Source organism: Perognathus longimembris, chromosome 14 (genome assembly GCF_023159225.1).
Source record: "Perognathus longimembris pacificus isolate PPM17 chromosome 14, ASM2315922v1, whole genome shotgun sequence".
Taxonomy (NCBI): domain Eukaryota; kingdom Metazoa; phylum Chordata; class Mammalia; order Rodentia; family Heteromyidae; genus Perognathus; species Perognathus longimembris.
In genome coordinates, this window is record NC_063174.1 from 38,075,082 (window position 1) to 38,101,362 (window position 26,281).

At 41.2% G+C, this 26,281-nt stretch overlaps 1 protein-coding gene across 2 annotated transcripts in view; it reads right to left on the reverse strand.

Annotated features, from left to right (window-relative positions):
* The window catches only part of LOC125363270 (cytochrome c oxidase assembly protein COX16 homolog, mitochondrial), a 43,155-nt gene extending 21,259 nt beyond the window's left edge, over nucleotides 1-21,896 (reverse strand). Inside the window, exons 1-4 of one of the 2 annotated variants that reach the window (XM_048362378.1) lie at nucleotides 21,744-21,892; nucleotides 19,370-19,441; nucleotides 16,477-16,539; nucleotides 12,779-13,691 (exon numbers count right to left, since the gene is read on the reverse strand). In XM_048362378.1, coding sequence (XP_048218335.1) covers nucleotides 13,575-13,691; nucleotides 16,477-16,539; nucleotides 19,370-19,441; nucleotides 21,744-21,812 — 321 coding nt within the window. In that variant the 5' untranslated portion in view covers nucleotides 21,813-21,892 and the 3' untranslated portion in view covers nucleotides 12,779-13,574. Of the gene's footprint in view, nucleotides 1-12,778; nucleotides 13,692-16,476; nucleotides 16,540-19,369; nucleotides 19,442-21,743 lie in introns of those variants that run through there. The other variant, XM_048362377.1, reaches the window with a different exon arrangement.
* Nucleotides 21,897-26,281: the final 4,385 nt, after the last annotated feature.

A 26,281-nucleotide genomic window follows, 5' to 3' on the forward strand; every position in this document is an offset into this window, starting at 1 on the left:
GATCCTTGAACAAACACACGGATAGCTTACTCCCTGCATTTAGAAATGCGTACGTTTATTTAGTCACCTTATTCATAGAGCCTTCCAATGACATAAAATGTGACCTCTGTCCGAAGCTGGCATCTAATCAGCACATGGATAACAGGGTTAGGTTAGGAAATGGCCACTGCATGTATTTTCTGGCTGAGATTAGTCACACAGAGTGCAGATGACATGGAAGAGCATACCTCATGATTTATTCCTGAAATCCTTCGTCTGTCCCTGACTCCATTGCCACTGAGAGGTTCCCTTTTTAACCCTTTGTCTTTCCACCTATTTAAGTAGCCCCCATGGGTGTCCAGAGGAGAAAATCCAGGTCTTGACACGCATGATGATAGGGCAAATGCACTGAAGAATAAAACACCATTGTAATTTTCAAGTTTTTTTTTAAGACTGCTGAAAATTGAAATAAAAATGGTGGGATTTTCCTGCTTTTGCCTAACATGTTCACTTGAGTTACATGAGGCCTTTTGTAATGTGACACTAAAGATACTCTCTACCAACATGGATACAGTTGAATTTCCCAGGGATCAGCTTGCTCCCAGATGTTAAGGGCAAGCATCAGAATCTGACCAGCAAAACTCAGGAGATTTTTCAAGTACAAGGAACCTAATACCCCAATGAGAAGATCCCTTCTACCCTGATTTTCCTCTTCTATTTCCCTAGTGCTTCAATATCTACCTGATGCCACCAAACTGACACTCTGAGGCAGATGTTTTCACAAGTAATGGTTTGGGGGAAGGCAGTATGAAATGTACTTTAAGAAACAGCTCCTTTTTTGGAGGAGACATTTTCCACAACAAATTAGAAGAGAATCAATGATTATGGCATTTAGATTTAACTGGATATGGACTGGTATATGAAATGAAATCCATGGCCAACTAGGAGCTGAGAAGTTGGATAGCCCAATGGTTCTATACCAAGATTCCTTCATTAGCTACAAGCAGTCCAAATCTGAGTCTTATCTGTCTCCCAAGTTCTCACCCCAAAGAATTCCTCATAAACAGAAGAGAGAAATGAGACCTGGGTTTTGAAAGTGGAGTTAAAATGTTTAGTATCCATTGTATTCATATACTGATATGTTGAAGTGAAACTACTTTGTACAACTAGTTAAAGATAATAAAAAAATAAACATGTTTAGTATATACTTGCTAAGTAGTAATAAGGTCAAGGACATTGTTGCTCTCATGTTTTCTCATCCACATTCACCAATAGAGATACAAAGACTTTAGCACCTTTGGAAGACATTAACTGGCTCTTACATTATCCCTTGAACTGAGGGTGAATAGGATTGTCTTCACTCAGTAGTTACAGTAACTGGATTTCAGTCCAGAATCTACTAACCAGGTTTGTAAGGCCTTAGTCAAGGCATCTCTCCTCTCTGGCTTCATCTTCCCCTCTATAAAATAAGAGCCTTAGTCTAAGCTTCTTTCTCGTAATAAATGTAGGACTGATATGTCAGTTGAAAGAGAAGCAAGGGTCATTAGTTGAGAGAATGTGATAATGAAAAATGGGATTTTTTCTGGTGAATTGTAGGAAACAGTATTTTCTAGGCTGCATCAGAAACTGAGTCTGGAGCTCATGGAATTGTCTAGAATTTGGCTATCTGCACATTCCTCTTGGATCTTCACACACCAAAACTTCATAGCAAGGTCAATTAACAGCACAACAGGAAGCAAGGGAAAGAGATGAAAGAGAGGGAGGGAGGCGTGGAATGAGGGGAGGGAGGGAGAAAGGAAGGAAGGAAGGAAAGGAGCAGCTTTCAAGTGGCAAGAGAGGGCTGCCCATTGGACAGTTTGGCCCTGAGTGTTGTAGTCTGATGAAGTAGTGAGATATGCACACTTTGAAAGTTTCATTAAGATTTTTTCTGTGTCTAAATAGGATAATGCTACAATCTAACTAATCTTGCTCAGGGCCCTTAAAAAACTGTCACATGAGCTTAACATTTGCCAGAACAACTCTGGAATTCCTGAACACTGGGGACTTTCTCATACACAGTGACCAGAACAGGCCCGGGAGTTTCTTACTCTGTTCTCCCAACCCCTGAGGATTTGATTTTCATGAAAGACACCCCATATAAAAGGAAATACTACTTGAACACGAGGTAACTTCAGTGTGAGGAAGTAAATAGGCCCCTGTAAGAATTGATAAGACTGAACGGGTGTCAGTGACTCATACCTGCAATCCTAGCTACTCAAGAGGTTGAGATCTGAGAATTGTGGTTTGAAGCCAGCCCAGTCAGGAAAAGTCTGTGAGACTCTTATCTCCAATTTCTCACCAAAGAAACCCCCAGAGGTAGCACTGAGGCTCAAGTGGTAGAGCACTAGCCCTGAGTAAAAGAAGCCCGGGGGGAGGGGGGCGCTGGGAACATGACCTAGTGGTAGAGTGCTCGCCTTGTATACATGAAGCCCTGGGTTCAATTCCTCAGCACCACATATATGGAAAAAGCCAGAAGTGGCGCTGTAGCTCAAGAGGTAGAGAGTGCTGCCTTGAGCAAAAAGAAGCCCAGGGACAGTGCCCAGGCCCAGAGTTTAAGCCCCAAGACTTGCAAAAGAAGGAGAAGAAGGAGAAGGAGAAGGAGAAGGAGAAGGAGGAGAAGGAGAAGGAGAAGGAGAAGGAGAAGGAGAAGGAGAAGGAGAAGGAGAAGGAGAAGGAGAAGGAGAAGGAGAAGGAGAAGGAGAAGGAGAAGGAGAAGGAGAAGAAGAAGAAGAAGAAGAAGAAGAAGAAGAAGAAGAAGAAGAAGAAGAAGAAGAAGAAGAAGAAGAAGAAGAATTGATAAGACTGGTGAGTCAGTGGGTTGAGAATATGGCCTAGTGGCAAGAGTGCTTGACTCCTATACATGAAGCCCTGGGTTCGATTCCTCAACACCGCATATACAGAGAATGGCCAGAAGTGGCGCTGTGGCTCAAGTGGCAGAGTGCTAGCCATGAGAAAAAAGAAGACAGGGACAGTGCTCAGGCCCTGAGTCTAAGGCCCAGGACTGGCAAAAAAAAAAAAAAAAAAAGACTGATGAGTCAGGCCTCCGAGCCAAGGGCTGATGTCCCAGAGGGCCCTTTCCCACACACTGCCTGTTATGGAGGGACTGGCTGCTGGTGTGTGTGTGTGTGTGTGTGTGTGCGCGCATTTTTGGAGCAAATGGCCAAGGGACTAGCAGGACTGAGTATCTCTGCCTAGAGGTAACTGATGCAAAAGAGCCTTTGTTTCTTGTGATCAGTGCATCTGAGCAAGGACAAGGGAGCTGAGAAGGAACAGCAGAGTGCTGGGCAGGAGCATGAAGGAAAAAGGAGAGAGCTGAAAGACTAGACTCCAGCTCAGACACGGTTAGTAGCTCCTCAAAGCACCATATAAGGAAGACTTTCTTATCCATGGCTTCTGAGGTTTCTTTTTTCAGCCCAGGGTCGGTGTGGGCGCTGCTGGGTTGCAAGTACTAATGCATGGAAAATGAGTCGTGCCCATAGAGGATGCAGTGGCTGAGTAACCAGGGCAGTTCACACACATCTATCTGATCTTTCTTGATTTTGAGACTGGGGTGGGCTAAGAATTCATCCTTGGTACGGCGACCTATGGTCTTAGTACGCCCTCTGGTGGTGTGAATGGTGCCTCTGCAAAGCTTGAAAGAACACAATTTCTATTGGAAGCATTACTGGCCAAAGTCAGGCCTCACAACCTGACCCTCACTCTTTCCAAGGATAACACAAACGTCATGCAAATGATTTCAGAAACCTTCTATACACGCTCCTTCTATTACTCTACTTGCTTCTTAACAGTCTAAACATTATTTAAATTTCAAAAGGCAGACACAAATTAAATTTAAAAACACTGGATTACCTGAAACGATGCCTATACAATATCTGTAAGCAGACTATCATTTTTGTACCAATCAGTAACAATAATGACTTTATCACCTATTCTGTCTTTCCTGCCTTTTCACTGAATTTCATGTACACCGTCACCCCGAGGTTCACTGATGCAACCACAAAAGTCCAACTTACAGATACAGAATTTAAGATTCATAAAGGTTACAGAGGAAGTAAAGCCTGACTCAATAGGTAGAACACTAGCCTTGATTTAAGAAGACAAGAGACAGCACCCAGGCCTGAGTTCAGGCTCCCTCCAGTACTGGCACACACATGCACATGTGCACATATACATATACACACAAAGTGAACACAAGGGTTAGGCAATTTGCACAAGATTGCAGTTTGTAAGTGACAGGGCCTGGAATCCAGTTCAGGTCTACCCAGTTTGCTTGGCTTTTCACTGAAGTTTTGTTTGTATAAAAGAAAAACATAAGATCATTTAGACACATCTTTCTACGGCGACTTATTTACTGCTAATTGACTTGCTTGCTGAATACTTACTAAACTATTAAAATACTATTTTAATTGGTATTTCAATCAAAATATTAAAATACTATTTTTAAAAGTGACATTTTAGATAAGAACTTTGGTTGTTACAAATAATGTCTCCCTGTTTTGTATTAATAGTGAACAACTGTCCAATGGCTCCTCTGTCAGTCACAGTTATAAGAGCTTTATGTAATTAACTTATAGTTTATACAGTTATTTTCATTCTTATTTCCACTTGAGGAAGCTGGGGCACCAAAATAGTTAAATAATTCCCAGGGGAATTATTTCCACTTGGATTTAATTTATAAAACATGACTTTTTTCATTATAGCATAGGGCAATAGAAACAAGCATGTATTCAGAGACTCCTGGAATAAGAATAGTAGTTTACAGAAGCTGAGGGAAAGGTGTATTTCTCTATAGGTGAGTTAGGAGGTTGGGGGAGGAGCTGGGGGAAGGGATGAATTGTGAGTGCACTGCTTATTAACAAAAACACAAAGGACAGGATCCAGCAAGAGACCTACACAGGGAAATAGTCAAGAGAGAAGAGGAAGCGTTTGCTCATCAGTGGAATAGCATCTAATTAATTGGTAGGGAAGATAGTTTCTCAAGTTGGCTTGTGTTTACATTTCTTTCCTATGCAGTCCTTGGAAAATATCACACTCACTGTTAATGCTTTGCATTAATACGACCTTTTAGGGCTGGAAGCTCAAAAGACAATGGCAGAACATAACCAGTAGACTGACTGCACGGCAAATTGAAATGCTCCCACGGAGTCCCAAAGGCAAAAGGTATTGATGTTCTGAATTGATCAATTAATTCCTAACCAGCATCTTAGGAAAACAAGAGAAAATATCTTCTTCATCCAGGTAGCTCAGGAACCAGTGTCTGGCGTGGTAGAAAGAGATAGAGCAGGGATGGGGGAAGAAATGGGGTGCGATACCTCAAAGAAATATTTCTTGCCCTTGGTGCTTAGCCCTACCAGATCCTAATGCACTGTATAAGCTTCTATGGCCCCACCTTGTGCAGGTACAGATATACAGGAGGTGGTAATACACTGGGTATGTCCAGGTAACCTCCCAAGTCCCCAAGTGCCCTGCTCTTTAGGTCTTATTTTATCAAGTGATGTTCTCACACCCAGCCCTATTTTTCACACCCCATGAAACACTAAATCCTAGTCTGGTGCCTCCTATGGATGGGTGTGTCAGGTTGGAGCACAATCTCTCCTTCTATCTCTGCTGTGGAGTGACTGGGGCAGTCCACTGAAGATTAAAAAGAAAAAGACATTCCCAGTGCATATCCACACTTGACGATCTGGCCAAGATTCCGCCTGACAGTTGAGGACTGAAGTCAGATCCCCCTCTGGCCAAATGTCCCCATTTGCAGAGCAGATTCCAGTCTCCACTGACTCATAGAAGTCTTTGAAGGCAAAAACAAACCTATTCGTCAGCCGAGAAACACATCAAGCACTCTGCAGATACTTTCAGGTAGGGATCAGAGCTATCCTGTAGCCAAGATATCATTGAAAGTCTCTTGCAAAGTAAAAATTGCAAGCTAAGGGAGTTGGAAACATGGCTCAGTTGGTAAAGCAGTAACCAATGAGCAAAAGCGCCAAGTACCAACTTCAAGTCCTGGTCTCAGAACCAAAACAACAACAACAAAAAAAATAAAGATATCAATATATAATCAAATTCTTTTAAAACTGTGCATGTATACATGTTAACTGAATTTAAATCTTTTGAAAATAACGACAATAGAACATACAGTCTTGTACCACAAGAGAACATTTTGGTTAATGGTGAACTGCAGAAATGACAGGGGTCACATATTATAATGGAGCAGAAACATTCTGCCCAGGAGCAGCACAGCTACTGTAATATCCTTGTGATTGCTTTATTTATGCTTATGGTGATGCTGGTATAAACTTCCTATCCTCTTAGTCAAAAGCACAGCACATTAAATACATCATACTCAATAACAAGTATGCTAGTGGTTTGTGTTCACCATGCCATACTTTCTACCATTACATTAGAAAGTTTCCTGCTTACTATAAAAACTTCACTGTAAAAGAACATTCTGCGGGCAGCAGCCTCACAAATCTCACACCTCTGTGTTCACCATATCTCTTGATTTTAATGTAATGTTGTATTCATTATGGCCATAATGTTGCTGGCAAGAAGACACAAAACTCAAAGTCATAAAGGAGGAAAATCAGTGATGGCTACTGTTTGTTGGCTGGCCATGTACCATTAAAAACTCCTGCACCATAAAAATCACAAGCAAAGCAACAAAGATTGTCAACAATGTTCTGAGAAAAGGATGGTCCCAACCACAATGTTGATCATACTGCCAGCTCCGGGTTATTTAAATGGCTCAAGCATCATTGTTCATCACAGAATATAGAGTGGGGGCTGAGTGTACAGGCAATGGAAGGATTTTTGGAGACTACATAAGTTGAGTGTGAAGAAAAATCACTTGCCATAGAACTACAGTTTGATGCTGAGCTGTTCTGCAAAGGCCATGTACTAAAGGCTTAGTTAACAACCTGTGTTTCTACTGGGAGCTGCTGCAACCTTTAGGTGGGGAAGGAGGCTACGTCCCCGGAGGCGTGTCCCTGGTGGGAATACTGAGGACAGGAACTCTTCTACCCTCTCTTTGTTTCCCAGCTGCCATGGGGTGAGCAGCTTTGCACTATCGGTTGCTACCCGTGGTAACAATTTGCTTTGTCAAAGGCCTAAAGTGATGGGTCCATCCTCATGGACTGAAGTCTTTGTGAGAGTAGTGAGGCTTGGACTCAGGGCCTCAAGCTCTCACTTGGCTTTTTCACTCAAGGCTACCTGCCCCTTGAGCCATACCTCCCCTATGGACTGAAACCTTTGAAACCTTGAGCTAAAATAAATCTTCCCTCCATTTAAACCGTTTTTCTCAAGTCTTTTGTCACAACAATGGAAAGCTGACAAACACAGAGCAAATCTTCAATATGGAAAAGGCTCACAATTCTAAAAACAGATAGCCAAAAAGACTGTCATCCACAAGGAAGCTAAATCAATGTCAGGTTTCAGGATGACAGTCTTTCTTGGGAATGTTTCATGTTACAAATGGAAACACTTTGTGGTCTGGCCAAGCTGGGTATTCAAAACTATCAAGCATACACAGCCAATATATTACAGGGCAAATAAGGAGTCAGAGATAAACCAACACCTCATCCAAGATGAGTTCCACTAAAAAGGAAAGGTACTAACTGGAGAATAGTTTCATGATATTGCTTATTGCTGCGAGTGATCATGTACCTTTTATTGAAGGGGGAAATGAAGAGTTAAAGTAAACCCCATTTTCAGGCAGCCCCCGCTTTGTTGTCTGTTTAAATTATGAGCAAACCCAGGGCAAGCTTATTAGGGCCCAGCCGGTCAAGAACTGTAACCACCAGGGAATGCTTAACTCTAACCGTCCCCAGAATGTCTTGAGCCCTGAGCCAATCAGATTTGTACCCATGTCCTAATCTTGCTTGCTTTAACACCTGATTGCTGTAACTTTGTTTTTTGTCTTGCTTGAACACCTGATTGCTGTAACTTTGTTTTTTGCCTTTATAAGCCCTGTGTAATCACAGCTCGGGGCTTCCTCCTAACCTCCGCTGTGTCGGTGGGTAGGACGAGGCCGGAGCTGCGGCCCACTTGAATAAAGCCTTGCCTTGTTTGTGCATTTCGGAATGTCTGAGTCTCGGTGGTCTTCTTGGTGGTCGTTTCACAACTTGGTATAACATTATGTGGTAATATTCATCCCAAAATCAAAATGTTGTTTCTCCCTCCAAGCACTTATTTGGTACAACCAATGGAGTTAGAGGTTTTAATGCTTACTACTTGAGTAATACCTTGCCCAGACAAAAGCTGCAACTGAGGAGGAAGAGGCTAATACATTCTAGAAGGATTACGCTTATGACCACATTGAGAACCTTGTTTGGGCTTGATGTGTATCAACAAGGAGTTAACCAAAGGTACCTGGAAGAATGCAATGGATTTTCCAAAGATGAAATGGTTGCAAAAATCAATAAGGCTGTGGTTGAGTTGGCACACAGCTTAAACTGCGTGTGGGTTGGGATGACATTTCTAGGAATGCCTAGATGTGATCCAGGAACTAACTCATGAGTCATTGGAACTGGAATCATAACATTGCTGAAGAAGAGGCAAGACAAAGGAAGCAGCAGGAAAAAATCCCCAACAAATTTATCTTGGTTACACACCAAGATAATTTGATACAATCCCATTTCTAAGCACTTGCTTCTATTTCCTAGGGAATTCGATGCCAATTCAGAAGGAAACAGAATCAAGAATCAAGCTAACACTCAGAGAATGGGAGAAAAAATTTGCCAGCTGCTCAAGTAAAAACTTGTATATATATATATATAAAACTTGTGTATATATATACACACATAAATACATATATATGCACATAAAAATCCAATTAATATGGGCATATAAATTGGTAGATATTAATAAGAGTCTCAAAGACTTTCTTGCCCAGGCTGGCTTGGAATGGTGATTCTCAGATCTTAGCCTCCTGAGTAGTTAGGATTATATTTATGAGCCACCAGCCACTGTCCCTTTTGTATACATTGTTTCTTGTTTTTTTCTTTTTTAGTACTCAGAAGTACATGTCAAATAAAGAAAGAGCAAGAAGACTGACATTTCATGTCACCCCAGTCAGAATATAAACAAGAAAATAAACAAGGGCAGGGAATGTGACTTACTGGTAGAGTGCTTGCCTAGCATGCATGAAGCTCTGGGTTCGATTCCTCAGTACCACATAAACAGAAAGAAAAAAAAGAAACAAACAAACATAGGTAAGAATGCTGAGTAAAAGGAACCTTCCCCCATATTGTTGGTGGGAATATAAACTAGGGCAATATCTATGATTTAGTTCCTCTTGTGTACAATTTTGGTTGGCCATTTTTGTTTTTGGTCTGTGTATGGGGCTTGAACTCAGGGAACTGGGCACTGTCCCTGAGCCTTTTCACTCAAGGATAGTATTCTACCACCACTGTGAGCCACAGCTCTTCTGGTTCTTGGGTAGTTAATTGGAGGTAAGAGTCTCAAAGACTTTCCTGCCCAGCCTGGCTTGGAACAGTGATCTCAGCCTCCTGAGTAGCTAGGATTACATGTATGAGCCACTGGCCACTGGCCCTCTTGGATACGTTTTTGTTGGGTTTTGTTTTTCTTTCTTTTTATTTTGGTACTGGGGACCAAACCCAGGATGTTGCACTCACTAGGCAAGCTCTTTGCCACTGAGCTATATCCCAGCCCTTGCATACGTTTTGATATTGTCTTTTTAGAAATGTTCCACTTTGTGTAGGTCATCAAACTTATGTAAATAGTTCTTTATCTATTATCCTTTTTTATATCTGTGGGATCAGTAGTGTTCATTTTATGTGATATTAGTAATTGTTCTTTTTCTTAGGCTGGCTTAAAGCCTTATCAGCTTTATTTAATATCTTCAAATTGTTTTGGTTTACTTGAATTTCTCTACTGATTTCCTGTTTTCACTTGCTCTGATGCTTTTTTTTTTTTTTGGCCAGTCCTGGAGCTTGAACTCAAGGCGTGGGCACTGTCCCTGAGCTTTTGCTCAAGGCTAGCTAGTTCCCCACTGCTTGAGCCACAGTATCACTTCTAGCTTTTGCTGTTTATGTGGTACTGAGGAATCAAACCCAGGGCTTCATGCATGCTAGACAAGCACTCTACCACTAAGCCATATTCCCAGCCCCTTAATCCACCACCTCCCCGCCCTTGGGGTTTAGCTTGCTTTTTCCAATTCCCTAAGGTAGAAGACCTAATTAGATTAATAATTTTAGATTTTTTAAATCTAATATATGTTGAGTTCTATAAGCTTCCCTTAAAGAATTTCTTTTACTGCATTAGACTTTGGTAAATCGTATTCTTAATCACCTTTTGTGCAAAGTATTTCTTTAGGCTTCTTTGGCCCCCGTTATTTAGAAATGTTATTTAATATGAAAGTGTACTCGGATTTTCTCTGACACTAGTTTCTAAAGTAGTTTCAAAGTAATTTGAGGTAATGCTTCTTTTAAATGTTAGGGCGTTTTTCCAGGGGGAGGAGGCTGCCTATCTTGATAGATTGCTCAGTGAGGGTTTGAAGAGAGAGTGTATTCTTCTGTGTTGGGGATGAAGTATTCCACACATTAGATCCAGTTGATGGATGGTTTGTACACTTCAATCCTTAATGACTCTGCCTGCTAGATTTGTCAATTACCATTGGAGGATCATTTAAGTTTCCAAATATAACAGCTTATTCCTTCTTTTTGTAGTTCTTTCAATTTTTCCCTTCATTATTATTGCATATCCATCTTAAGGATTATGTATGTCTTTTTGGAGTAGACTCCTTTATCATTATGCAATACCCCTCTTCATCTGTAACCATTTTTCTTGCTCTGCTTTGTCTGAATTTAAAAAGCCATTCCAACTTTGTTTTAATATTAGAATGGTCTATCTATTTCCATCTCTCTCCCTCCTACTCCTTTGTCTTTCCTCAGTCATGCCTACTCTTCATTAAGTGCCTTCACTATTAAGAGCTTTTAGCATAGTAATCATAGCTAAAGACTCAGGCTGATCATTCTGACATCCTTGCTGTATCTCAATCTAGTTCTCATGTGTGTTTTTTTTCTTTTCATTGCTATTGTTTTTGTCTTTCTTGTTTGTTGCATGTTTGACAAGATATACTAGGCAAAAGGAAATCCAGTTACTAGGCTTTCAATGATGCAGTGGCAATGAAGGTAAAGAACATTCCATAGCAGGTCTTTTGTGAAACTAAGCTCTTGGACTGACTTTCTCCCATCTCTCATCTTTTCTTATGTGAAGCAGGAAGGCCAGTGTGATCAGTGTTTGTCAGGCTGGTTAAGCTCTGAGGAAATCCAGCAGAAGTGGATTTCAAAATGGTTACTTATTCCTCATAGCCCTGCTGGAAGCATACTGACTTTGGGGGGTGTGGGGGCTCTTTGTAGTCTATGCTTGATTTCCAACAACTAGTCAACTATAACAGTATTTCTGCCTAATGGGATCCCTGATGGTACCGGATAGACTTTGACAGCATGTCTCCAGTGTAAAGGCTGATTTGTCCTGTGACTTCAACTCTCTGATGGAACAAAGAATTGATCTTATCTTCAGCTTTTCTTTGTGAGGAGGGGAGCTATCACTTCTCTGTGAGACCTAGTTTCTGTACCTTCTTGCCAGCAGATGGTATTGTCACTAATTTTGTTTTTAGATGTTCTAACGCAGATGTAGTGATACTTCAATTTGATGTCATTTTTTCATATTTTCATGTGCTTATATTCTTTTCAGTGAAATAATAGGATTTTTTATGTTTTCTAATTTTTTTACCTGTGCTTTCTGAGTTCTTTACATATACTAGATATGAGTCTTTTGTTAGATTTTGTCATTTGTTCATACCCGTTTGAAGGTTCCTTCTTCTTTCCAACAGTGTTTAGGGAGAAAAAGTTCATGATTTTTGATCAGGTTAATTTGTAAAGGTTTTTCTCCTTTCTGTCAGTACTGTGGTTTTGAACTGAGGGCCTCATGCTTGCTAGGTAAACACTGTTCCACCAGAGCCATGCTTCCAGCCATTTTTGGCTTTAATTTTTCAGATAAGGTTTCTTGCTTTTTCTCAAGCCAACCTTGGACCAAGATCCTTCTACTTTCAGCCTTCAGCACAGGTGGGACTACTGCTTTGCGCCAGCATATTCAGCTTGTTCTTTGAGATGTGGTTTTGCTACCTTTTGTCTTTTCTTTTTTTGGGGGGGAGGGGGGTTGGGGAAGTGGGGCACTATGCTATCCTTAAACTACAATATTTTTTTTCAACTGTTTATTTTATTTTTATTTTTTTGCCAGTCCTGGGGCTTGGACTCAGAGCCTGAGCACTGTCCCTGGATTCTTTTTGCTCAAGGCTAGCACTTTGCCACTTGAGCCACAGCACCACTTCTGGCCTTTTCTATATATGTGGTACTGAGGAATCGAACCCAGGGCTTCATGTATATGAGGCAAGCACTCTTGCCACTAGGCCATATTCCCAGCCCTGTCTTTTGTCTTTAAAGTAACATGGATTACAAGTGTGAGCCACCATGTCCAGCTTGGGTTTTTTTCTTTTTATTTAGGTGAGAACTATTCATCACAAACTACTCACTAAAATGAGTGGCTTTCTTTCTGATTTTTCCTAAAGGTTTTAGTTTTATGCTTTACATTTAAATCCACAGTCTACTTTTGGATTACACAAATTATCACAAATTGCCACTGACAGATTATAAGCCTACCCTGCACTATACTAAAACCAATCTGGCAAATACAAATTTTGATTGAAGAAAAAGTGGAATAAATCTATGATTTGGGGGGGGGCAATTACAGTGGGTGTACTCAAAATTCAACATGAAAACACCATAAGGCCAAGAAAAAGGCAGGAATAAAAGGAAGTAAAAGACTTGGAAAATTAACTCTCCCAGGCTTTTGCTTACTGATCAGATTATACCAAACCTAAAATTACTAAGATAAAAGAATAAGTGAAAAGCTATCATCAATTTACATGTAAATTATGCTAAAGCATAAAGCTTAAAACAGTACTTCCCAAATCAGTCATGTCTGGTTTACATGAACAAGTTTTCCCTATCTTCTTATAATCATGTAATTACAAATAAATCCTTTATTACTTCTGACTAAACTGGAATCATATAATTTCTTTTCCACATTTGGTAATATCAAGACAATCACCAGGTTTTGTACAGTATATCAGGTATCATAAATAAAGCCAAAATTGTGATCACCGTTATTTTCTTATATAGGTTCAATATAAATATATATTGCTCAATTTTACCGTAAGGTTTTAGACAGGGTTACTATTCTCTTTGAATGAAATGGCACAGTGGCTGGGGAAGAGGGCTGAGTGGCTAACTGGAGACACTCTGGTAGCAGTGCTCATGGCCTTCCCGTGGACGGTGACCTTCTCGTGGTCAACAGTGCTGCCTTTGTTTGCAAATGGACCAGCTGGGAAGTAAAAAGACTTGTTGACTTTTTAATCATAATTATCTGCCATCAAATTACTCATGTCCAAGTGCAGTTGCAGACCTGTGATATTTTTCCAGTGGACTAGAAGTCTGTCCAGTGGACAAAGTTGTTGTTGTTGTTTTTAATTATCATAGTCAGTTTGTCTTGGTCTTAAGAACTTCCGGATTCCGTCCTTGGAGGAGATCAGGATCTTCCCAAGGCCTAGGGCCTCGAATATTCTCCCAGTCTTCGAAAGTGGAGTGCTTTATTTTCTATAAAATGTTAAAGTATACATATTAGTGCCCTGTGGCTTTGATTGGAACCGCAGTGAATGAATGACAAGTGAAAAAGAAAAAATCTAATAGACCCTCAATTACAATTTTAGCAAATAAATCAACTGCAAACTAAATAAACTGGAAATAATGTAATCTTTCTCAGGATTTAGAATGTTTCCTGCTTGCCATTTATGTTAATGGCCAATCTTTTCCCCCATAGTAAATAAACTATTAATATAGGAAAAAGTGTATGAACCTTGCTTTTGAGGGCACAAAAAGGGGGGAGAAGCTAGAAAAACAAGTCTAAGTGTGAAGGGTGGTTGAGCATGACAAAAGCATTAGGTAATGAAGTTTGAATCTAGAGTCTTATTCTTGCTAGGTAGGTGCTCTACCACTTGGCCCACATCCCTACCCCTTCTTGCTTGTGTAATGTTTCCAATGGAGTTCTACATTTCAGCCCAGGCCAGCATGAACTGTGATTTCCTATTCAGGCTTCTCACGAAGCTGAGATGTCAAGCACATACCACACCACATCCAGCTTTTTGTTTTTATTTTGGCTGAAATGGTAGTTCATGAACTTTTTACCTGGCCCGGCTTCAATATTGTGATATCATCCCAATAGCAATCTCCCAAATAGTTAGGATTACAGTTGTAAGCCACTGCACCTAATTGAAAACACTCTTGGGGAAAAAAAAATTTTGAGTCTGTAGTAAGTCTGATGAAGGAACAAAATTTTAACTCAGTGCAAGAAGGGGATATAATGGTATGGAATAATCAAAAAGTATGAAAACATTTGAGTAAAGTAACAACTGCTACGCACATTAAATAAGCTGCTTAAGACAATTTAGTCATTTTTAGAAGAGAGGCAAAAGTGGCAGGAAAAGTTCATGTAAATGTCCAGACTTGGCAGCTGCTGGGAGCTCACACCTGTAAACCTAGTACTCAGGAGGCTGAGTTCTGAGAATTGTGGTTCAAAGCCAGCCCAAGCAGGAATGTCAATGAGACTTTCATCTCCAATTAAGCACCAGAAAAAGCCAGAAGTACAGCTGTGTCTCAAGTGCTAGAGCATTAGCCTTGAGCACAAAAGTTCAACAACACTCAGGCCCTGAGTTCAAACCTCAGGACTGGCACACACACACACACACACACACACACACACACACACACACACACACACACAAGTATAGCCCTTAGGAGCTCTTTTTAGGGAAAGATTCCCTGTAGAAATTCTGCAAGACATGCTGTGGCCAAATACTAACTGTACATTTTCTAGGCAGGACTACTCAAACCTTACCACTTAACAGCCAACTGCCATAGTATTGTGAAAAAACACACCCAAGAAATGCTGAGGGAAAGCAAAGTCAGATACCATCTGTGCTGTTCAACTTTTGATTTTTTACTAATCAGACAGGTAGAAAATGACATAACTTTCACATTTCTATTATAATTTGGTCATATGTTTAAGAATACTTATTTCATCTCCTTGAACTTTTTACATACTTGGCCTTCACTCATAAGTTGTTTCATTCTTAAGTAAATTAGTCATAAAATAGTATTTTAAAGATTTCTCCTGTAACTTGTGACTTTATAAACAACTTTGAGACTGAACTTTTGAATTTTTATTTATAAACTAATCTATCTTCATTTTTATAGTTTTTAGGTTCTCTATCCAACTTACTCAAAGCCATAAACACAAAAAAAATCTGCATTTTTTTCTGCTCCTAGTACTTTTAGAATTTTTGAGTTTTAAAAAATGTGTGTGTGTGTGTGTGAGTGCATGTGTGCAAGCACACATCCCCACTGTGGGGCTTAAAATCAGGGTCTGGGTACTGTCCCTGAACTTCTTTGCTTAAGGCTATGATCTACCACTTGAGTCACACCTCCACTTACAGCTTCTTGCTGGTTAATTAGAGAAAGAGTTCCATGGAATTTCCTGCCTAGTTTTGCTCTGAACCATGATCCTCAGCCTCTTGAATAGCTAGGATTACAGGTGAACAATTGAGGTTCAACTGTTACTTTTCAATTCTTTTTTTTTTTTTTTTTTTTTTTTGCCAGTCGTGGGGCTTGGACTCAGGGCTTGAGCACTGTCCCTGGCTTCCTTTTTGCTCAAAGCTAGCACTCTACCACTTGAGCCACAGCGCCACTTCTGGCTTTTTCTGTTTATGTGGTGCTGAGGAATCGAACCCAGGGCTTCATGCATGCAAGGCAAGCACTCCACCACTAAGCCATATTCCCAGCCCTACTTTTCAATTCTTGATACATGTCTATTTATCTGTAGTCTATGATCCAAAGGCCCATCTTTATTTTGTCCTGAAAGGGTTATATACAGGCTCAGTATCCTTAAATCCATAATCTGAAATCTGAAATGCTCAAAAACCAGAAGCATTAATAAAATACTAATTTTTTTTAAACTTCAACTGGGTGTATAGTTCTGAGGTCAAATCCTTGCCTAGCATCCATGAGACCATGGGTTCAACCCCCAGCATACAAAAGCAAACAAAAAAGCAAAATACCATCAACAAAGAAACACACAAATATCCGTATATTCTAGAGCATTTTGAGCATTTTGTTCAGATGCATTATCGGTAATGTTTATCTAAAAACTCCAAAATCTAAAGTGCTTATGGCTCCCAGGGTTTTAGACAAAAAAAAAAAAATACTGAATATGTAGTTTTGTAAATAGCATGTATTTAAAACAAGCACTTTTTTTCACTTATCTTAAGGCTGACAGACCCATCATGACTAGTACTGTTATATAACACAGACTCTTAACATACTATACCTCATACTCTGACTCTAAAGATACTTTATTCATTTTCAGTTTTTTTTCCAGTTCAGGATCGATCTGTAGAAAAGAAAGAGGAGCCAGAAGTTATTTACCTCTGTTACTTTCAAGTATCAGTTTTTTAAGTTTCTAAATAGGCTTGCTAGATTGGTATGGGCAATTTAATCCCCTCATCCTCACCAATCACAGAGCAGCAGCTACTATATAACATCCACCACAGCAACCAACAACTAGTTGGCCAGGCATTGGGACAAAGCAAAGTCTCTAAGCATTCTTTTTATCCCTACTACTACATATAAGAAAAATAAGGCACAGGAGTCTGAATACATTGTCAGAGATGTACCTTGGCCTTTAATGGTAGGTCTCTACCTCCAGAGGCCATACCATTCACCACCAAGACAAATTGGGTTTCATAGAAATACTATTTTTTGAAAATGCTAATATTTAAAATTCAAAGAACAACAAAATCCTAAATAAACAATAAAGGGATAGCAATGAAAAAAATCGGGGTTGAACAGTGGTGCCACCACTACTGTGATGTACCACAGAGGAGGGAAAGCTAAATTGAGTGGAAGAGCTGAATAGTGGTACAACGTCAACTAATGCTACAGTCCTAAAGACCAAGCTCACCCTCAGTTCCTCCCTCCCTCATCCTCAACAACCCATGGGATCTCAATCTTCACTTCATCAGTTTGACTTCTCAACCTCAACCAAGCTCACCCTCTGAATCTCAGTAGTTCTTTTAATCTCATCTCATTTCACCCTCCTCCAACAGACACATCTGAGCTCATTTTTATGCTTATTCCCTTGAAGTCAACTTGAAGGGGGGAATGAAGAGTTAAAGTAAACCCCATTTTCAGGCAGCCCCCGTTTTGTTGTCTGTTTAAACTATGAGCAAACCCAGGGCAAGCTTATTAGGGCCCAGCTGGTCATGAACTTTAACCACCCCCAGAATGCCTCGAGCCCTGAGCCAATCAGATTTGTACCCGTGTCCTAATCTTGCTTGAACACCTGATTGCTGTAACTTTGTTTTTTGCCTTTATAAGCTCTGTGAAATCGCAGCTCGGGGCTTCCTCCTAACCTCTGCTGTGTCAGAGTGTAGGACGAGACCCGAGCTGCGGCCCTGTTTGAATAAAGCCTTGCCTTGCTTTTGCATTTCGGAATGTCTGAGTCTCGGTGGCCTTCTTGGTGGTCTTCTCGAGACTTGGCATAACAAACTGACCTTGTCTTCTCAACTCAAATCAACCTGTTCTCTTGACCTGACTTAACTTTTCTGTCCATTGAAGCCCTCCCCGTAGCTCAGCCTTTCCACTCTCCTCCCTAACCTGGTATTATTAGCACCACAAGAGTTCCAGTTCTCAAAATCCAAACTGAAGCAATCTAGGATTACTCATATTTTCTATGACATACAGCACAATGATCATCAAAGGCTGACAATTTGCTACTGAAATCGTTTTCTGGAGCACATGGATTTCTCTTCATTGCCATTACACATGCTTCCCTTCAGGGCCCATTATTGTGCAGCTATTCCACTAATGCAGCGTTAGAACTCAGGTACTCCGGTGGTCACCAATGCAACAGTGTTCAGGTGGGACCCTTTGGAAAGTGACTGGATGATAAAGGCTATGATCTGATCAATGGAGTGTTTATAATCCATGTAATGGGCTATTGGGAGGCAATAGAACCTTTATGAGGAGGGACTTAGTTGGAGAAAGTAGGTCCTGAGGGGTGTAGACTTGAAGGGGATTTTCCCCACCCTTCAGCTCCTCCTCTCTCAGTCTCTCTCTCTCTATCCTGGCCATCATGAGCTCCACTCTGTCTTCCCACAGACCTAAAGGCAAAAGATCCCGCTGATCATGGCCTGAAATCTCTGAAACTATGAGTTAAGATAAACCTTTCCTCTTGTTTATTTCAGAAATAAAAAGCTGACTAAGCAGAGAGTTCTAATAGCTCTTTTCTTACTCAGTCTAAACAGATTCTTCCCTTCTATCTTGCTCCTCCAATCCCCATCCATTCTATAGTATACTGAAGAGGAAATGAAAATGAAAATCTGACTATATGCTCTCAAACTCATACAACATAAGTTGCTTCTACAGTTAACTCCTATTTAGTCTTACAGTCAGATTCAACAGTTGACATCTTTTTGCCTCATCTTAAAATTCTTGCAATGTTTTATTTAAAATTCTACTACAGCATTTCCTGGGTGTTTTTGTTACTGTATATGTCTGGGTACATTTATGTATATAATGTATCTTCTACTTGCTTATAATTTAAAATTTACAGGACCAGTTTCTTAACACTTTATCTGAAGGAGCTAACAAATGATTAACATGACAAATATGCAGTTATTTTTCAAATATATACACTGATTTTATATAAAAAATCCTGTATGTTATTTTTCCTGGTGAGTCATCATTTATCTTTTCAGGATAGACACAGTGGGGATTACTTTTAAAGTGTATACATTTTTCGAATATATACACTTCTAGTTATCATATTATCATAAATTGCATGCTAAAGAAATTCGGATGTTAACTGAAACTGTCTCCAGGTGATGGGACATGAGCTTCTCTCAGCTTTCCCGTTTCGACCCACAATCACAGGACCTTGAGATCAACATTTGGAAATCATTTCAATGGATCTCACAGTATGGAGAGTATCACAGGTAGAAGCTTCAACAAAGATTCATTTTAACATAGCAAGATAAAGGAGAAATAGAAAAGGGGGAAAAATAGACAACAGTATGCTCATTCATGATATTAAAGATTAAGAGAATACAAAGACTGTCCACGGTCAAATGAAGATTGCTAAGAACAGAGACTATATACTTCAAAACCAAACTACAGACACAATACAAAGACACAGTCAAATTCCCAGTTGTAGTTCTTACTTTTATCTTCACAGCATCATAGCGGATTTGTGAAAACTCACGAAGACCAAAGGAACCACCAATAACCAGCAACTGAAACAAAGAAAACAGATATGTAGAATTCAGCCTGTCAGAACTTATCTCCAACAAGCAAAACAGCCTATAAAGAAATTCTGTATGTTGGGGAGGGAAGGAAGGGGGTAACAAGTATGACAAGAAATGCACTCACTACCTTAAGTATGTAACTGCAACCCCTCTGTACATCGTCTTGGCAATAAAAAATAGAAATTAAAAAATCCTGTATGTTATTTTTCCTAGTGAGTCATCATTTATCTTTTCAGGATAGACACAGTGGTGATTACTTTTAAAGACATTGTACCTTCCACCTGATAGCAGAGTGATGGAGAATGGAAACTTAAATGGAGGAACACTATAATTAAAGTTTTCAACTTAAACCAGTCTGTGTCAAAATCAAAGTAGCCCATCATGGGATGTCACAAGATGTTTTTGAGTCCCCTACCATCTAAGGCTTTATTCTATGCTGAGTTAGGGGATCAAGGCTCAAAGCCAGTCCAGGAGTACATACGAGATTATCAACAAAAGGTAGGTGAGATGGTATACACCTCTCATCCCAGATGTGTGAGAAAGTGAGATTAGGAGGACTGGCCTGCAGTTCCAGGCCAGCCTGGGCAGAGGAGTTTGTGGGGCTACATTTCAATGGAAAGGTGAGAGAAAATATCAACTTGAACATTAATGAAGTACAGTAATTACAACCTATCAGACATCTGACATTATTAAAAGAATTGTTTACTTTGTTCCAGTATTAGATTTTAGAGTACTGAACACAGCACTTTCCTCTGCAGGTTTATTACATGCTTCCAGTCAAAACGCAGAAACAAGGTGGGTGCCAGTGGCTCACACCTGTAATCCTACTACTATTCAGGGGACTGAGACCTGAGTACTGTGGTTCAAAGCCAGCCTGGCCAGGAAAGGCTGTGAGACTCTTAGTTTATTTGAGAACAAACTATTCAGAAAAAGAGGGAAGTGGCACTGTGGCTCAAGTAGAGTGCTGGCCTTGAGCAAAAAGAAGCTCAGGTTCGGCTCCCAGGCCTTGAGTTCAAGCCCTGGGACCAGCAAAATAAACAGAAACACAATCCACTAGGTAAAATACACACATATGTAGCAGTGTAAAGTAACATCCTAGGGAACAAGGTTCCTCGGGTACTTTCCAGTTCAAAAACCAAAATAAAGGAAACTATATGAGGCACTTCAATGTACAGTGATTCGATCATTTTGAAAGGTGAGAAAACCAGACTAGCTTTCAGAAAGAGGGACTGGTGATTACAAGTATGTGACTAAAATCACAATGTTTCTGAACAGCACAGGGATCTGCAGGAGACAGTTTCTACATTGCTACAGCATTTTATTTTATATGTACTACATTTTATAAAGACAAAGAGTTACTCACAAAATACATTTTAGAGTTTTCTAAAGATGAAAAATTCCAGATTCATCGAAGAATTAAAAACTTATTACTTTTCTAAAGTCATTTTTAGTACTGTGTAAATACAAAAGCTGGTAACTTAGGCTGGACACCAGTGGCTGTAATCCTACTGTAGAGGCTGGGATCTGAGGATTGTAGTTCAAGCCCAGACACTCAGACAAATCTGAGAGGGTCTTATCTCCAGTTAACCAACAATAAGTCAGAAGTGTTTAGTTTCCTTTTTGTTCTGGCTACCAAGAAACTCGGCCATGTTTCTCTGTTTTGTTTTTGCCAGTCCTAGGGCTTGAACTCAGGGCCCGAGCACTGTCCTGAGCGTCTCTTGCTCAACGCTGGCTAGCACTCTACCACTTGAGCCACAACGCCACCTCCGACTTTTTCTGTTTAGGTAGTACTGAGGAATTGAACCCAGGGACTTCATGCACGCTAGGGCAAGCATTCCACCACCGAGCCACATTCCCAGCCCTGCCATGTTTGGGTTTGCAGAACTGTAGGCTCATTCATAAAGTCTTGTTTTAGTTCATCATAAAATTCTGGAAGCCAGACTGGGTCAAACTCTTGTTGATAGTGCTCTCTGTGGATGGCGTTTCCTTAGTTGTGAAACTACTGGTAACCGCACAGGTCAAGGAAAGGAAAGTGGAGTAAAGTGACTCAAGGTCCTGGCGTGGGCCGCGTTACATAGATTACCTAAAAGCTCTCATTCGGTAGCCCAGCCCCTTTCTGGCCAGGATGCAGGTCAGCAACGTCTTCTCCAGAGACCCGGCAGTCAAGACCAGGCCACAGCAGGGCGCCGGGAGTCGGGGCCGGGCAGTTAGGGCCAGGTGGAGTCAGTGGCGGCCGGGCCTGCAGGAGCCTCCTCTCCTCCCCGCCGGGCGGTCGCCTCACGCCACTCACCAGCATGGGGACTCCGTAGCGCAGGGTCCTGTTCTTGCGCAAAGTACGCATCACCGAAGCTGCAACCATGACTGACCCCTTCTGTCCCCCGGCTCGGCCTCGGCCCTTCGCGGCCCAAGCTCCCCTTCAAATACAAGAGTTGTTGGCTCACCTCCTTTCCGTATGGGATTGGGGCCGAGTCCCTCCCTGATGTCCTCCGCCAGACAAAAGCAATCGATCCGTCGTAACATACTACAGCGTTCCCCCCGGAAATTAGGAGTCTGTGCGTTAGTTCCGGGCTGTCGAGCGTGACATTGGGGTTTAGGGTTTGGAAAATCCGGTTCAAATCCCCAGTTCATTGGAAACCAATACTCCACATGCTCTGAGTCTTGACTAACGTCTGCTTTAGAACACTCACGGACATAGAGCCACTGGATAAACTCCGCTAAGGGAAGAAATGGCATTTTGAGGCTAGTTCTCTACCTATCTCATTTGGGGATTGGGAAATTAGAGTACGTTTAATAAAACTTTTAAAAAGTAAATCGTTAGAAAGTAGTTTGAATTTAATCAGTGGTGTCTTACTAGTTATCACTGAACCACGAATACCAGTGCGTTATTGTGAAGTATCTTGAAATCTTGTCATTTATAAACAACCACACAGGCTACCTTTCTGCAATGCCTAGAGCACAGAGATAAAAAGATGACACCCTGCCTGGCAGGGTCAAAACTGACAGACTGGTCAAAACGCAAGAAAACATGTGTGCAGTACTGTATAGTTTGGAGATACAGGCCTTCTCAAATGTCATTTGCTGGAAGGAGGTAGAGAAAGCTTTTTGTAGTGTGCGGGTGTCAGACAGTGACATCTTCCATGCTATCCCTAAATTTTTCCACCTGCCCTGCCTCTCCAGTACCCCTAAAAGGTTTCTAGTTATTATCTTTCCACTTGTTAAAACAAACCACTTCGCTTTGAGCAAAAGAAGCTCAGGGGCAATGCCCAGGCCCTGAGTTCAAGCCCCAGGACTGGCAGGAAAAAAAAAAAAAAAGCTACTAAATAGTGTCCAGTGGAAAAAACTCTAGATCTAGCAACTGTTCCAATGACACTCGTGTCTGTACAACTGTAAATTTAAATTTAAAGCAAATGCAAAAACAATAAAGATTCCAAAGTCAATTTTCCAGAAGATTGACTTCTACTGCCAGAAGACTGTCTTTTTTCTTCTTCTTTCAGCTTTTCAGGGACATCTTTTTTTTTGGTAATTTATTAATTAAACAAAAAATTTTTGACAAGGTGTTGTGCAAAAAGGGTACAGTGACATAGTAGGGCAGTGTGTACATTTCTTGTGATATCTTACACCCTGTTTTTCTTTCCCTTCCCTAGGTCAGGTAGACATTTATACAATACACAATGTACCAAGAACATATAGAGTAGCCACGTGGCCTACAACCAAGAAAATTTGCCTAGGGCTTTAAATGTAATGTCGACATTAGACAATATGTCGACAATAGGAAGACTGTCTTTTTGATATTGTTTTAAGATTCTCTTGCATTGCCTCTATTGCTCACTCCAGTTTGGTCAGGTATAGGGTACAGGGCTTGTCCTTGGAAGCAGCCCAAGTCTTCCCCGAGGAATTTGTGGTCTCCTTGAAGACCTGCTCCACCCCCACTCCCCACCATCTCCTAGCTGCACCCTCCGCCAGCATGCAAGTGGGCTGAGCAGGAGAACTGTGCACAGTGGCTGAAGAGTGGGCCAGGACCAAGTGGATGCTCCTGAGTTTCTGCGGGTGACCTGACCAGTGTTCTTGCTGTCCTACCACAATCCCTACCACAGTCACTGCAGGGTCGGCAGCCTTATCCCCCACCCCCTGCCCCGTGACCACAATCGCGGCTTTTCCTGCGTGCAAGGATGGCTGGAAGGACAACGGCTGCCACTCATCAAAGTGGTTCTAGTGCAACATATCCATCTGCAACAACGTGCTACAGCAACACTTTGGGCTGCACCTGTCCCTCCCTACTCCCGCAGCAGCTGGCTGTTCAATCCCCGCGTGTGGAGCAGAGGGGACTCCTTCAGGATCTGCCCAGATGGTCGAACCTGCACACCCGACACCGACCACTGCAACCTTTCCCCTCCTTGCAGACACCTGGACAGCAGCGCACACCTTGTGCTTTAACTGAAACCAAATAGACCCGGGTGCCCCTGCCTGCTGTTCCGTGGCCCGGGCGTCCTCAGGGCCACGCTCCGGACCGCTACCTTCAGCCCTGGGAGGGACCTGCCCAACGGCTGGCTGGTCCGGAGCGTGGCCCGAGCCATAGTGGCCGCCATGGGGGTGGGGCCGGGGCTGCTACCGTTGACCCCGGTCCCAGTCAGGTGGGCGCGTCGTCGTGGGCTAGAATCCATGTCCTGCGTGCTGTGGCTGACGGGTGTGATCGTCCGTGGGTGGTGGGCACGAAAAAGCCAGAGGGATTCGTGTGCTCGGGCCACCTCACCGGACGGCCAGATGGGCAGCGGTCCTTGCAGCTGGGGCTAACGGAGTTTTCTACCTTTCTTCAACCATGTTTAAATTATTTCGTAAAATTGTCAGGTAGAAACAAAATATTCTGGAATGGTTGCTATTTTGTGGTTTCAAGGTATCACATGCTGGGAGTAGCGCAGTGTTTGTGTTCTGACATTTGTGACCAGAGGTCATGGATTGCTTACAGAATACCTTTCCTAGTTGGGTTTCACTTCTGTGGCTCCAGGAAGAAGGCATTGGGATCTGAGGCCATCAGGTGGCCCAAGGCTCTCAGTGGGATCTATGATGGTAAGCCTGCCCCTACTAATAGTTGTGGCTCTGGTGGCAAGCATATCTTGTAACTGTTGGTGGCACCTGAGGCCAGTACATCTGGCCTGCTACTCCTGTCTCTCAGCCTGTACTGGCTCTCTCCTGCCTAGGTTTCACCAGAGACCTTCCCAACTGTGTTCTCAGAAGTGCCTCTCCTGTCTGTTATGTCTCCCTTCATGGGACAGTGGCAATAAGCTCCCGACAAACTTGCTTTTGCATCCTTCAGTGTGTGCTGTGGTCTTCAGATCACTGTTGACTTGCAAGCCCTAGTCACCTTCCTTTCTTAATTTAATATACGGCGTGGAATTTAATAGACACCTATTTGGAGAATTGCTTTTTCCTAAGAAAGGAAGTGATGGATCACTAATATCCTCTCATCTTTAGTCTTTTTCTACAGCAATACTTAGACTTATAGCAATGTTTACAGCTGTGCAACATGAACACATACTAGTGCATCAATCCAAGTTTGGTACAGTGTCTTGCACAGAATACAATAAATATTGACTCGCTATTCCAATTATGAGTGGCTAAACAGTCCAAGTAATCATATTAAATCATTCACTGAATAGTAAGACTTGGCAATAAAATAAGGTACATGACTTAGGCAAACAATATTTTATTAGAATTATATATAATACATAATGATAAATATAAGAAATGTATTAAGTATAGGATCTTAAAATACCTACATTCAATTTTCAAAACTCAACATTATAATTTAGGTGGTAGGAACATTATATATAATTTATAAAGTAGTACAAATATTAGATTTGAACTATAAAGAACAGGAATTTTTTTACAACCTGTAATGGATTCAGATACCTCATTTATAATTTTAGTTTTCCACAGAATCAGAATAATGTACATAAATAGTACACTTGCCTAAAACAACATATTGGTCTTTAAATGCTGTTTAATTTCCAAGAAAACAAATTATTTAAGTGCATCTGAATCCCGATTATCAACCAAAGCTAAGCTTCTACCAATGATGAGACAGGTATTTTCAAACTTACATATATTAATAAACAAAAGAGGAAATCACTTTCCCTACTGCTTGTCATTTGCTTCACGTTGTATATCTCAAGATCTTTTAAAATTTAATATCCAAACCCTGGAAGGTAAGTAGGTTTAAGGTAGAAGCTGCTGCAAATGCCATCAGATACAAGCGTACCAAAGATTGAGGCTCCAATGGGGCTGGCTCACACGAGAACTGAATACTGTTGGTGTGTCTTACAATGAGTTATCTAAACAAGTCGCAAAAAATAGCACTGTCTAGTTCAGGTTGAAACGTATAAGGCAATGTGTCACTGCTGCTTAAAACAAGTTTCTCCCTATCTAATAGTTGACTCAGAGGTCACCTTTTTTCTCTTATAACAATACTGATATGTGATAGTTTTTCTTTTCTAAATTAAAAAACAACTGTGGTGATGGTCTACTTATCTTCTTGTCGCTGCATTGTATTCTGCACGGTACCATTTATCCTACTATTAACCTGATGATATGCTTTTAACTTCTCACCGACTTTATGAATTCTCTTTACTATAACCTCCTCTGTGTTTTTCACTATCCACTCCCTCCACAGAAGAGCCCCAATTTTCAATAATTTCCCTTTTGCTGTCTGTAACATAAACTTGACAGCAAATTACCTACTTACTTATTGGCCAATTCAATGTTAAGTGTTCTCCCAACAGGAATAAAAACATCCTTTTAGGATGAAGGTTTGCAAAAGTTTCTTGACAAATC